Source organism: Lissotriton vulgaris, chromosome 7 (genome assembly GCF_964263255.1).
Source record: "Lissotriton vulgaris chromosome 7, aLisVul1.2, whole genome shotgun sequence".
NCBI lineage: Eukaryota > Metazoa > Chordata > Amphibia > Caudata > Salamandridae > Lissotriton > Lissotriton vulgaris.
Genome location: NC_141695.1, coordinates 837355357 through 837369741, shown reverse-complemented (window position 1 = coordinate 837369741; position 14385 = coordinate 837355357). Strand labels below are relative to the sequence as shown.

The 14385-nt window shown below is 42.2% G+C and overlaps 1 protein-coding gene across 1 annotated transcript in view; it reads right to left on the bottom strand.

The window, feature by feature from the left end:
* The window catches only part of ASPSCR1 (ASPSCR1 tether for SLC2A4, UBX domain containing), a 709269-nt gene that overhangs the window by 589057 nt on the left and 105827 nt on the right, over positions 1–14385 (bottom strand). The window contains exon 4 of the mRNA XM_086931183.1: positions 6132–6232. Within this exon, the coding sequence (XP_086787309.1) occupies positions 6132–6232 (101 nt within the window). The remainder of the gene's footprint in view (positions 1–6131; positions 6233–14385) is intronic.

Sequence of the window (14385 nt, the reverse complement as noted above, 5' to 3'; positions counted from 1 at the left end):
CGCCAGGCTAGCGAACACTGAAGGGGTGGGACTCCCTTGCCATGCTGACGGGTTACAATGCTGGAGGAGGGGGGAGGAGATTAATCGCAGCCTCTCTACTGTCTGAACAGCCCCTGCCTCGATTACACAGGATGTCTTTTGCGAAACAATGCTGCTGGTAATCTTGCCCTGAATTACTGCCAACTTTGAAGGGCGGATGCACACGGAAACCAATTACCGCGCACAGTTCAAATATTATCGGTGGAGGAGGAGGGGGGAGGAGAGTAGGAGGAGGAGGGGGGAGGAGAGTAGGGGAGGCACGGCCTAGCGGCCGTGCAACCAAGAAGTGAGGGGGCGGAGCTGGGGGAGGCTGTGAGATGTGCACGCGCTTTTAAGCTCAATGCGCATGCGCATTGAGCTTGAATCTCACGGGCACTGCAAGGAATCGCCACGATTCCTTGCAAGTTAGTTAAAGACTGTTTAAGCCCCCATAGTCTCGCAAGCTCGATGCGCATGCGCATCGACAGGCGAGACCTAAAAATGACTGGGGCTGATGGGAAAGCTCTTCCTCAGCAGCCCAAACTGAAACCAAAAGAAGGCTACTAGTACTAGGATGTGCTGGAGCCATCCATAGCACAAGTGCCACTTCTTTTTGCATGTATCATTCAATAAATTGAAACATCTTTATGGATTTGTGAAAATAGCCATTGATCAAACTAGTTCATTGTATATTTTAAATAAAGACTAATAGGATATCTACATTTGTTGTGTTTGAAATGATGGAAGGTTTCCCAATAGTCTTTTATCTGGTTCACTTGATTACTTTTGTGCTTTTTCTACTTCTATTGCGCTTTATGATTGTAACAAAAAGGTTAGATGATGGTCAGTTTTCAGACGAAAATGCAATATCACCGATGAAATAAATTTCAGTTCCCTTACGAACAGGCTGTTACCCGAGTGTTGGTGTTTCACAGAGGGGTTATCCTCCCATAAAAAAAATGTTTAAAAAAACAGGATTAAATACCCCCTAAAATATTTACATAAAACTGTATGTGTGTATCAATGCAAGATATAGCTTACTGAGTGAGGTAAGAGTATAGTCTCCATGATGTGCTATATAGCAATCCTGATGTAAATTGGTTGTAATAGGTTTGTTATGTTTTTGTTTCAATCACATAGGAACGGCTATCTGGATTACACAGTGAGCAGCAGTGAGCACAGCAGTAGTGAGAACAACAGGCTGCACGCAGGTCTGGACACTTCATTTTCCTTCTTTGGGAGGCTGAAGAATTCTCCATCGACAGCATGTCAATAGATAAGACATAGTGTTTTAAAAAAAAATATACATTTTTGATTATTATTTGTTATTTACCATGTGTTCATAAGTGTCATGGACTCTTACAGTTATGGCTCTATTTAAGAATAATTAGGATAATTAAAACTATCTCTCATTGCAATTTACATTTATTTTCACATGATGATCAATTGAGGCTCTTGTACTCTTAGTCCACTCGGGAAAAATTGAAATCTATTTGGTTCCATAGAGTGTGTTGACCCACTTATACTTTCTTAACATTTTATCATCTGTCAATGGTGTATATATATATATATGTAACTTTGCCGACTGGGGCTCAACAGTTTAATATTAACATTATATATACAAAGCATGTGCAACTCATTGACAGGGTTATGTGCAATTGCATTTCTCATAATTAGTATGTCTCACGGTACCATTATGAAAATGTACTGTTACGGAATTATTCTCAAAATCGAAAAATGTACTAATTGTTGAGAATTCTACAAGTGAAGACCATTTACACCTTGTGCACAAATAACACAGTTTTATTTATAATTTTCGCACCTTTGCATTATGAGATGATGGCCATCCAAATGTTATTTTCATTTTCATATTTTAATTGAATTTCAAAGAACTCAGCAATATTGGATTACTTTAATTTAACTCGCTCAAGTATGCCACTACTATCTGGTGCAATTTGGGATCTGCAATGATGCTTTTTGGACCATGTGTATACACTCAAAGATGGCCAACCTGTTTCTTAACTTTTGAGTTCACATATGGTGTATGTCTGATTTCTATGTTGATTGTATTATATGCACTTTAAATGTATGCCGCGAACAAATCTTCTTTACCCGTGATCAAGGCGTGTCTGCGCCGAAACGCTTTGGGCTATTCGGCAGCATGGTGTATTAAAATTCATGACTAAAACCAACTTGGGATAATGGCATTTGTAAGGCAAGTGTGTATACAAGTGTCCGGATGTGGAACATGTGACGTCATCAGCAGTGCGTTGCGGGGCGCGGCTTATAATTAGCTCTACTAACTATAACAGCCGAATTTCTCTGCTTTAATTCGAGTGAAATGTCCAACTAACTATAACGTTCCTGAAACCTATTGTTTTTTCAGTGAATTTCTATGTTTTTTTAAAATGCCAATTTCTATCTATAACATCCCTGAAACCTATGGTTTTTTCAGTGAATTTCTAAGGTTTTTTTCAATGCTAATTTCTAACTATAACGTACTAAAACCTATATTTTTTTCTGTGAATTTCTAAGGTTTTTTAAATGCTAATTTCTAACCATAAGATAGCAGTCCCGTTTGCACAGTGGTGGAGAAAGGTGAGCATGGCCTCCGAATATCTCTTAGCAATCCCAATGTGTGGGATTTACTGGAGGTAACAGGAGGAGTCATTAGCCCCCAACTTCAACCCTGGGGTCAACTACCCCTCCTATTACCTCCAGTAAGTCCCACACAGCAGGATTGCTAACTTCTCATACCAGGCCATGCCCTCTTTCTACACCACTCTGCAAACGCGCCCTCTGGCGTTGTAAGTTGGGGAATTAATTCCCCTTGAATACTCTTGGTCCCTGGGGGCCAACTAGCCCACCAGCTACCTCCGGTAAGCGCCACAGAGATGGATTGCAGAGAGGTGGTCCGAGGCCATGCCCCTTTTTACACCACTTTGCAAATGTGGCTCCTGGCGCACTGCTGCTAGGAGGATGAAGTCCACTTGTGTCCTGAGGTTCTCAAGACACAAGAGAACCTCATCGCCCCACCAGCAGTGCGCCAAGAGGCGCGTTTGCAGACCCCTTGAGCAGGCATGGGGGGTCAGGGTGTCCCTACCCTGACCCCTTTTTTGTCTTTTAATCTTACTGTAACCTTTTTCCCTCTCCCTTGGTCCGAGGCACAAGATGGCTGCCAACACTTCCTGGTTTGAAGTTGGCAGCCAATCGGAGGCAAGCTAGTGCTCGGGAGGGCTCAGCCAATGAGGTCTCACAATTTTCAAATATCGATATCTGTAAATGTTTAAATATCTCAAAAACTACTGAACAGAATTACACCATTTATGAAAAGCGTGCTTTGTGGACCAAGAGCCATCACTCTGCCAAATTTGTTGCAATTCCATTCAGCAGTTCAGGCTGTAGCTGTGTCTAAAGTTTCCTATGGAAATTAACACGGAGATAATATGTTTTGGGACCCCCCTTTTTTCTCGCCCCCCCCTCCCTTGACGAATCACCCCGAAACTTCAAGACAGGAGCTGACCTGAGTGAACAATTAGTTTTGAGAATTTCGTGAAGATTCGTCAAACGGCACCAAAGTTATTGGCAAATCAAAAAACGTTTTTCCTATATAAACTAAGTTCCAACTATAACTACCTTCTCTAGGTAATATATACACATACACACACACATATACATATATGTGTGTGTGTGTGTGTATGTATATATGATATATGCTAAATGTTTTGCAGAATATGGAGGATTGGAGCACTTGTCACTTTATTTTCTATAGCCAATTATGTAAGGATTGCGGAAAAGATAATAATCAAATAAGGAAGCGATATTTCAAAGGGCTAGCAGATACAACATGAACGTGTGCCATTTGTAAATTCGTGATATCAAATGTTAATGGTACATAATACGATGTTTTATCAGTGTATTTAAACTTGTTATTATTAATGCATTTATGTAAGCATTGAATACGATGTTAGTCTGTTTTTCATCTCTTTCATTTTGGATATTGAGCACTGTCACTTTAAATTGGGGGATCCAACGGCCGAAACCCGTTATGGCGGAATTGGTGTGAGTGCCCAATGAACACTTCATGCACTGAATTTGGGTCCACTCTCGTTCTTTCTCGATGGAGACGCAAGCAGGCGAGGATTCCGGATATATGTCTCCCTGGGTGTCCTGTTAAACGAGCACCTCAAGCAGCGGTCCAATTATGACATGGCCTCCATCCGTGTTAAGTATACAGTTCTTTATTTTTCACATTAACCATTTACAAGGCATTACACAATCCTTTGCTCCATACTTGAAACAGGACGCCGCGTTTCGGCGGTATGCCTTCTACTAGGTCATAAACACAGTGGCTATCGTTACTGTAGAGTTCTGCGTTGGGTCACAACTTCCATAGGAAGAGAATCTTCACAAGACTTTACAGAAAAATACTCATTCACCTCAGCTTCTTCCTGGAAACTTTCGGGGTGATGCATCAAGCGGGGGTCGTAAAAAAAAGGTGGTGGGGGTCCCAACGCATTTCCCCCCCCATGTTAATCTCCATAGAAATTTTGAGAATTAATGATGAAAAAACAATTCAACAGAATTACGCCAAATCTGGCAGAAAATTTGAACTTTACTCAGAAAGTGTACTTTTTGTGGTTCGGTGTAAATCTGTTAAGCTGATCGCATTTAAATTATAGTGATATATGGATGGATGGTATCGAAGGAATCCGCGGTATGGCAAATATAAATTATACAGCATTCTGGCCAAAAGAACAATTTGACTGGCTGAACGCAGCATAAAGAAACATGTTGTGGCTGCTATTACAGGTCCCATGTCCTGAGTTAAGTAAAAACTTGAGATACAAGGGGGGAGAGTAGGAGTACCTTGACCTCCAGGGCCACAATGAAGAAAAACAAATGTGCTACAGGTTCTACTGTACTCCAGTGGGACCAGGTGCAGCCTCCCTTGTAGTACTGCAGGACATTCATGGGAACCGTGGGAACGAAAGACCATGAAAGATTCAACAAGTGGCGTCTTGAGTTGTTGAGTCCTAGATAGCTAACTGTAAAGAAGGAAGATACATTTCTCCAAGAAGGGAAATGCTTTTAAATTTGAACACAGAGCTGAGGCTCCCCACATATGTCAGATTAAAACTAGCCCCCCCATTTCAGTCCGCTGCACATCATCTGATCTTTAAAAATACCTTGTGCAAAAGTGTTCGGCAGATGCATTGCCATAAATTGAGCCTTTGCTGGGATGTCTCCTTTGTGGAAGACAGAGCTGGACTGCTCTTTGAGGAAAGAACTGACCACTGATGACCAGGAAGACCACCCCTCCCTCACCCCAGAGGCCAACTGACGAGGAACCAGCCAGAAGGACCAGAATGCCAAATAGAGACATGCGTAAAAGCCACAACATGTTTACTGCTCACCCTGGCGACAGAAGCAAGACAAAGATCTATTATAATCAGAAGCTGAAAAGCTGAAGCAGAATTCCACACTAACGTGCAGTAAGCATGCTCCATCCTTCCATTTCCCCAACTTTGGGTGCCACAGGACTTAGAGGTTTTGGACATAAAAAAAGGCTGTGCATAAAGGTACTATGTTCCGATATACACATCAAAAAGGATCACACCTGCTGTGTGCCAATATCAGATGTGTCTATCGGGTGAGCAAAGCAGCATTTAACAGGCCATGCTGTACCAACATGTTAATAAATGGAGACAACAAATATATAGCAGTAATGTTGATATTTTCTCAACCTCCTTACATAATCTTGCCAAAAATCAGTCATCGCCACAGTGCAAGTCACATAAAGGCCCTAATATTTCTACACAAAAATGTACTCTTAGGAGTTTTTAAAAAGCTAACATTATGTACACATTGTTTAGTCAACTGACCTCAATCATGTCATGCTGAATCGCAGGTGTTTTAGTGCTAGGAGACACACTTAGACATTTCAATCCTGACCAGCAGCACCCCAAAGTCCTACAACCTACTTACCAGTAACTCCACTCACGTCATACAGATTTTGGCTATGAAGTGTGGACCTCTTCTCCCAGGACGCAGAGAGGGCTCATGCCAGTCTTCTCACACTCAATACATATCAGCTTTCAGACTCTGCTCACCTGGACTGTGGAAAGTGGTGCAGCACATCCCAGAGACTCTGGCTTGAGAGAAATTCCTCCTGCAATCTGGAACCATCCTCCAACTGTAGTGCAATGCGGACCTGGGAAATAAAAAGGTAGCGAGGCACTAAGCAGACATATATGACCATGGAAAAGGGGCATGGGTCAGATATAGAAAAGGGAGATGGAGAGGCAAAGATAGCATTACATCAGCAAGGCAGCTGAATGGTTACGTTCCAAACCACCCACTTGTACTTTGACCAACACCGTGCATATTTCTAAATCAGTATTGGCCCTGAATGCCTATATTCACAAATATCTCACCTACACCTCCACAGACAAAACATCACACCACAATCCTATGTCACCACCTGCCTCCCAATGTCCTTCCTCATTCCCACACCTCAGCATTCACAGCTATGTCCACCTGAGAACTGCCACCAAACACAACATCCTCTCCTTCTCAGCCTGCCACGTACAACCTAAAGATAGTGGGTGTACTGGTGGTAAGCTAAGATGCACCAAATCCCTTTCTTTGCCACGACCGACCCCCAGAGCATCTTCTGCTCACAAAACGCCATACCCTTCATTGCTAGCTGAATAAAACCAAACAGCCCCCAACTGCACAAAAAGTTAATTTTAATTTATCGTATTTGTATAGCACATTAGCTGCTCGAACAGGGCTTTACCGAGATGAAAGGCAGACTGACAAAATGTGGAGGCACTGGTGAATGTTTAAAAAACATGAGTTAATGTTTTCCTAAATTAAACTTCATCTGGGATGGGATGAACCAGAGATAAGGAAGAGAGCTCCAAGGTCTGGAGGCTAAATAAGAAAAGAAAAAAAACCTTCTTGGGTCATTTTATGAACTCTGGGTATAGAGGATAACTTGCCGTTTAAAGATCTTAGTGCTCTAGAAGGAATGTATTGATCAAATGCCTGAGATAGAGCTTTGAAATCAATTCAATTGATAGCCAAAGGAGGTGGGCAAGGTGACCAGAAACAGATAGTCTCTTGGGAAAGTGGAACAGTAGGTGGGCAACTGCATTTTGGATGATCTGTTACAATTTTAATAGTTTTTGGGTAATCCACAGATAGAGAATATTTCCATATTCCAAACATGATGTGATCATTGCCTGCATCACTGCTTCCTGTTTGAGAGGGAGAAGGGTCCACAGAAGTTTTCTTAAAGTTCTTAATATGCACAAGCAACATGCTGATAACTTTCGGTTGTGGGTTTGATGCAAAGCAAGTTATACAATCACACCCCTAAATTCGTTATTGAAGCCTTTGGCAACTAGCCTACATTGGAATCCCACCAAGCCATAGTCCAATATTGTAAATTGTTCCCTACCCGCAAAACATCTGATTTCCCCCACATTTAGCATGACAGTTTCTCAGCTAGGAGGAGTTCGTGCTTTGGTCTGAAGATGAAAAGATAACCACCTGAGTGTCATTTGCATAAGAGACAAGTGTGAAGCCGTAAAATTGAAATCATATCTGGCAATGGATGCACATACACATTAAAAAGTGTAGGGCTCAAAGATGAGCCATGCAGAACTCCACAAGCTATGGGGATAATATCAGAGTAGTAGGGCTTCTCAAAAACTTGAAAACAGCATCCTTTGTGAAATGAAGAGAACCAATTAACTGCCTACAATTCCACAGTCACAAAGCCTAATTAGAAGTGTATGATAAGAAACAGTGCCATACGCAGCACTTAGATCCACCAAGTTACAGCTGCGCCACCTTGATTGAAGATGGCTCTCACTTCTTCGGACACAGTGCTATATCCTGCTTATGTTATCATATCTATCCCTGGTTACCTATCTCTCTACTGCTCAGCCAGTATGAGTATTGGCAGTGCAATGTTGGTGTGACTGAGATGATTGGAATGCTTGGGTGCCTGCGGGGATGAGTGGTGACAGTTGGAAGATGGGCTGAGCAGCAGGCAGGCTGCTCCTGGTGGGGCTGGGAAATAAGGAACACCAGGCTAAAAGCCATTTGCACATATTTAATATCCTGCAACAAGAAGTCAATAAAGAAACTTACAAAACTCATCTTGGCTACATCTGGTAATATACAACATATTTTTGGTGACGACCTGAACTCAAGCGTACTTCTGGATTTAAAGGAATTGTCTATGGTTTTGACTAGGATAAACGAAAGAAACCAAGAGAAACATAGAGCAAAGCGTGAAGAATGGAGCTCCAGGCTAGCCAGCCCCACCAGTGTCCCTGTCAACGGACAGCCCCAGCCTGTATATGCTCAATTGAGTGAGTGGTGTGAGCTTCACTACTTCCACATTTCAAATTGGTTACCTTCCACTTTTGAATGGCTCTACTGGATTTGTGATATCTACAATTTGACGGGTCTGTGACAGGTTGTGGTCTAACAGCAATTTCTGAGTCTTACAAAGAGTGTTTTGCTTGCGGATAATGGGAGCTGTAATTTGCAAATGTCGAGTGTTTTAGAAACTGCTGGCACTTCGTCAGTGCTTGCATCACAAGCGAGTCTTTGGTGTTGTGGACAATACAGTGAAATCTACATTTGGATGCAGTGCACTACAATGGAGAATCCGCCTTCTAATTTGCGTCATGAGTAAGACTTTTGAAGTGGGAACTTTTTAGTGACTTTTGATCTGTAGGCTAAAGTTCAGCCTTCTTACTGTCTACATTTTGGATACTTCTATGTTGAGGCTACATTGACGATTTAACTGCTGTCTTTTGTTTCAAAATGATGTCATGATCTTTCCCTGGCGCAGGCTTTCATGCTTCACAGGATCGCATGATTGTGTGATGGCACTGTTGCTAGGTAGAAGATCAAGCGGATTGCATATGCTTTGGTGCACATAGGAGCAAAGAGCCATCTGGCACAGTGTCAAGTGTGTGCCGCCACCTTCAAGGGTTTTCAGTCAGCTGGATTACGCTTCGTTCCACCACAGTAATTTGTAATCAATAGGAGGGTCCTTTTACGAATACTGGGGACGGTGGGTCCCATCACACAGACGTGGGTTCTGCCATTAGCTCGGGTGGTGAGTTTTATTTAGTTTTTTCACTCCCCTTCGGCTTCCATAGTCTCATTTTCTGAGTGTATTTCTTGCTCCTTGTGTTAGGAATCTTGATTACACTGTTACTGTGGAGTGGAGAAGTGTGGCTCAGGGGTTAGAGGCGGCAGACCCGGAAGCTGAGATCGGCCCTGGACCAGGGTTCAATTCCCCGCCTCGACGGGGGTTGGGCTCAATAATTCCACGGACTCGATAATTCTCGCTCTGGTGCCTACTCGACTCACGGGTTCACACTCTGCGACTCTGGGCAATAGCTTGCTTAATCTCCACAACGGCCCCTCGCGGCGGGATGCCTGGCTTTCACCTGTGGATACCCTGCCGGGGTTATCTCACAGGGGAATACCAGGACGGGTTCCCTAAGCAAGCGCATAGATGCCTGCGATGTGGGCGATTTGCGCTATATAAATACATGTACATTTACATTTACTTTACTGTCTTTGGGGATCGTTGTCGCGGGGTGTGGCCCACCCTTTGCTACACATTAAATATTTTCCAAAATTGGTTTCTTTGGGAGGATGGGTTTTATATTGCTTGTCAATGTATTTATTGCTGCCTGTCAATATGTTTACCCTTCCTTTCAGGTTACATTATGTTCAGACTCTCGCAAAGTTGTATTTTAACTTGCTTCCCTGAGTCTTGGACTTTTTCTCTGCTTTTGTATATTATTGTGTATAGTTCCTCCCTTGTTCTATTGTTCATTTCATTTAAAAGGAGGGGGTATGTTATATCCTGCATATGTTATCATATCTACACCTGGTTACCTATTTCCCTGCTACTCAGTCAGTATCTGGGTGTAGTTTTGGTCATTACTGGTTCTAGATTGGCTGTGCTAGCATTTTCTAAGATTTGCCCTGTGAAGCTCATGGGCCTCCTTCGCGTGTCAGCCTGTTTTCGGTAACACGCACACCCTGTCTTTAGTAATGGGAAGATGCCTGCTGATCTTTCCTGCAAGTTACATAAGACTGCAGTAACCACCACACCTTGGACATTGTCTGCCGGTTTACTTTGGATCAGTTTAGCTGGATGTGAGGCATGGGGCAAAACACAAGACAGTGGTTGTAAGCACCAATCCGCTTTAGAACAGATTTATGAAGGTTTTTGATATGTCATTATTGATTAACACAGTTCAGGAAAGTTCACACTTGAAAGAGTCACAATTAGTAATGCATACATCTGTTAAGTGCTATGAAATGTTGGGCAACTGAAAGTTTTGGTGGCAAGTTAGTTTTTGACAGTTAACATGTTTGATTGCTAATCTGCTGTTTCCTGTCTCCTTTACATCTGGGGTGCACAGGTCGAGTGTATGCCCAGGATAGTACTACTCAGGTGAGAAGTCGCTCACTGGCGAGGTTTACAGGTTTAAAAAGAAAAGTATACATGAGGAATAGTAGAAGAATTTCTATTCTATAGAGTTTATTGATCTATAGCATATTGTTTTAGTGATGCCACAGTTTTGGTTTCCTTACACAACGGAGGTTTTTGCCTTTGAGTTGGTGGTAGTCACATTACACCCCCTCACATTATGGCAGTACTGGTCTCATGGTACATCGATGTCTTGTAGTTACACTACGTACTTATTGTACTGTGTGCAAGTCGTCATGCGCTAAACGTTTGGTCTGTTCAGTGTTTAAGTCACCATGCGCTACACGTCTTGTCGGTGAGTAAGTCGTCATGCGCCACACTTCTTGATTGTGTAGTGTGTAAGCCGCCTTGCGCCTCACGTGTTGTTGTGCAAGTCGCCTCACGCTTAACGTTCCACACACATTGTGTGCAAGTCACCTGGTGCTACACATGAACTTTGTTTTTACACCCTCACACAGGTTAGGTCTCATGGGTCGTGTCCCATTAACATGGTTTATACCCTGTCAACAGGGTTGGGTTATGGGTGTTAGCCCCATTTACACGTTTTACATTAAATCCCCACCCAGTGTGTGTTCTCATGGGTATCTTAGTCTCATTTTCTGAGTGCATTTCTTGCTCCTTGTGTTAAGAATCTTGATTACACTGTTACTTTCCTGTCTTTGGGGATCGTTGTCTCGGGGTGTGGCCCACCCTTTGCTACACATTACATATTTTCCAAAATTGTTTTATTGGGGAGGATGGGTTTTATATTGCTTGTCAATGTATTTATTGCTGCCTGTCAATATGTTTACCCTTCCTTTCAGGTTACATAATGTTCAGACTCTCGCAAAGTTGTATTTTAACTTGCTTCCCTGAGTCTTGGACTTTTTCTCTGCTTTTGTATATTATTGTGTATAGTTCCTCCCTTGTTCTATTGTTCATTTCATTTAAAAGGAGGGGGTATGTTATATCCTGCATATGTTACAATATATATACCTGGTTAGCTATTTCCCTGCCACTCAGTCAGTATGAGTGTTGACAGTGGAATGTTGGTGTGATGCTTGGAATGCTTGGGTGCTTGTGTGGATGAGTGGTGACAGTTGGAAAATGGGCTGAGCTGCAGGTAGGATGCTCCTGGTGGAGCTGGAGAATAAGGAACCCCAGGCTAATGGACCTTTGTAAATATTTAATACCCTGCAACAAGAAGTCAATAAGGAAACTTACAAAACTCATTTTGGCTACGTCTGGTAAGATACAACACACAGCTGGTAAGGCAGATTCTGTACTGTGGCGAGGCCAGAAGCCCGACTGAGAGGAATGGAGTCAATTGTTCTCTTTGAGATACTTAGCCAGGTGTCAATTAATGTGTTTCTCCACAATCCTAGCTGGTAGAGGAAGGGGTAAGGGAAGTTGATAATTCTGAAGGCATGCTCGATCTAAAGAGGTTTTCTTACTGCATATTTCCTAATCATCACAGACCTTAGCTGAGGTTATGGAAGAGTTCAACAGATGGCTTAATATTGGATAAAGGACTGTTGAGGCTTTCCTGGTGATATGAGTGGCTGGACCTAATGGGGAACTAGACTTTGCTGAATTGACCAAGGAGTCAAAATGCTCTGCTTCAACATATTTGAAGGTAGAAAGACTTGGGGCCAGATGTAGGTAATCTCGATTTATCTACTCTTAAATATCGAATCATACCGATTCGGTATTTAAGAGTAGGTAAATGGGATGTAGGTAATTTCACTTTTGAAATTACCGATTCGGAATGATTCGGTAATTACCGAATCGGTATTTGCTGATTCAGTAATTGCCATTGATTCCTATGGGCCTTGAGGCCCATAGGAATCAATGCCAATTACCGAATCGGTAAATACCAATTCGGTAAAATTACCGAATTTGCAAGGGGGACAGGGTGTCACTTTGACACCCTGTTGCACCCCTCAATTGTGCATGGATGCACATGTTGCTGACATACATGCCCTTAGGGCATGCATGTCTGCAACATGGCACGTTTTTTATAGCAAAAAAAATGCTTTTTGAAGGGTTTTCATTATTTACCACCAACTTCTAGTTGGTGGTAAATAACAAATTCTTAAACCCTTGTAGCACTGATTACAGTGCTACCTACATGTTGAATTACAGAATCGGTAATTTTACCAATTCGGTATTTTACCGAATCGGAAAAATTACAAATTCGGTAAAATTACCGATTCTGTAATTTAACATGCCCCTACATCTCAAATTTCGGCCGTTTCCGACCGGTATTTGGATACCTACATCTGGCCCCATGTTCCTTTTTCTTGGAGTCTGTAAGAATTCGAAGGCATAGATATCAAAAATGTTGCTGGAAAAGAAATGGACAACTTCATTACAGCAGGCATTAATCGGAATCGCCCCCAGAATTTTCACCACTGGTTGTAATATACAGTTTACAAATGAAAGAAATTATTTTACAGAGTTAGTGGCTTCCTCATTTCTGGTTGCAAAGTGGTTGGGCTTGGGCCTTGCATATGGCCATATGGTACGATGTTTTTGTTACTATAGAATTGTGTCAATAACAACATAATTAATTCGCCATTTTCTTTCTAGCACTTTGCAATGTTTTTTAGGCCATAAAGATGAGAGTAGAACCACTGTACATCATATTTGGATGATGTAATAGTCATCTTAGGTAATGAAACCAACTTATTAAGGATCCCAGGACCCCCTCGTTAAATTGAAGTGAGCTTCCGAAATTAAGTAAACAAAACGCGGCTTTGCGGATAGTAATAAAAAGCCAAACTCTGAACCATCAAGCCCAGACTATTGTCTGGGGAAACATCATTTACTACGAAGCAAATAACACGCATAACGTTTACCACGCGTCACTCACCACGCAAAGGTCTTTCCCACACGTAAGCCTTCAACGACCGTCTTTACCACGCGAGTGGTATTCCTTCCTGTCGTCGTTCTGCACGTACGATCTGCGTTGGCTTTGGGGGGCTGGAGGGGGGGATTAAGGGGCTGGGGGGCTGGGGGGGGACTGGGGGGAGGCTAGGGTGGGTTGGGGGGGTCTCCCCCTCCCAAAAAAAACCAAGCGGATATTAATAAATAAATAAGAAGAAAACGTAAAAAAAAACGCTCTACAATGCCTCAAAACGATGAAGGAAAAGAGCACGTCATAATAGAAGTCCGTTATCAGTTTTGATAGACGTGTTTTGACGCTTGTTTCCGTGGTCGGTGGAAGAAAGGGCTGATGGTGAAAGACGTACAGGGGTAAGATAAGAATCAAAACTTTGTAAATTAGGGTATTAATTAAGCGCATTATGAAAAAAATAAAAATAAAATGTAAGGGAATCTGTTTATTATGGTTTAAAACATCGATCTTTTCCATCGTACTGCATGTAGCCTATCAGTATCATTATGTAAATTTAAAAGGGACGTCAGATGTTTCGTAACGTTATGATTGCGGAGTAAAAACATGCGTTGTCAAATGCTGCGTGCAAAAGACACATGCGAACTAAAATTCGCGTGGTAAAGGCATGCGTGGAACTTGAAATCGTTGAATAATCATATATTCCATTGTCTGTTCATAATTGTCAAATCATCGCTAAAGCTTTGATGTCTGTCTACCCTCAAACAGCAAAGCTTATATGTAAATGAGGGAATTTGTGAAACTCTGTGTACAAACACAGATTGCAGGACAAATGACCTAGCTATTCTTTACCCTCATTCCTTTTTTAGGCCAATCCATTACCATACATTGTTAACCAAATAATGCCAAGCAGGAATGAAAACTGTTGACATTGCACTACGATGTTCAGATCATATTGTGTTTATTTTTTACACTGTACAAGTAACCC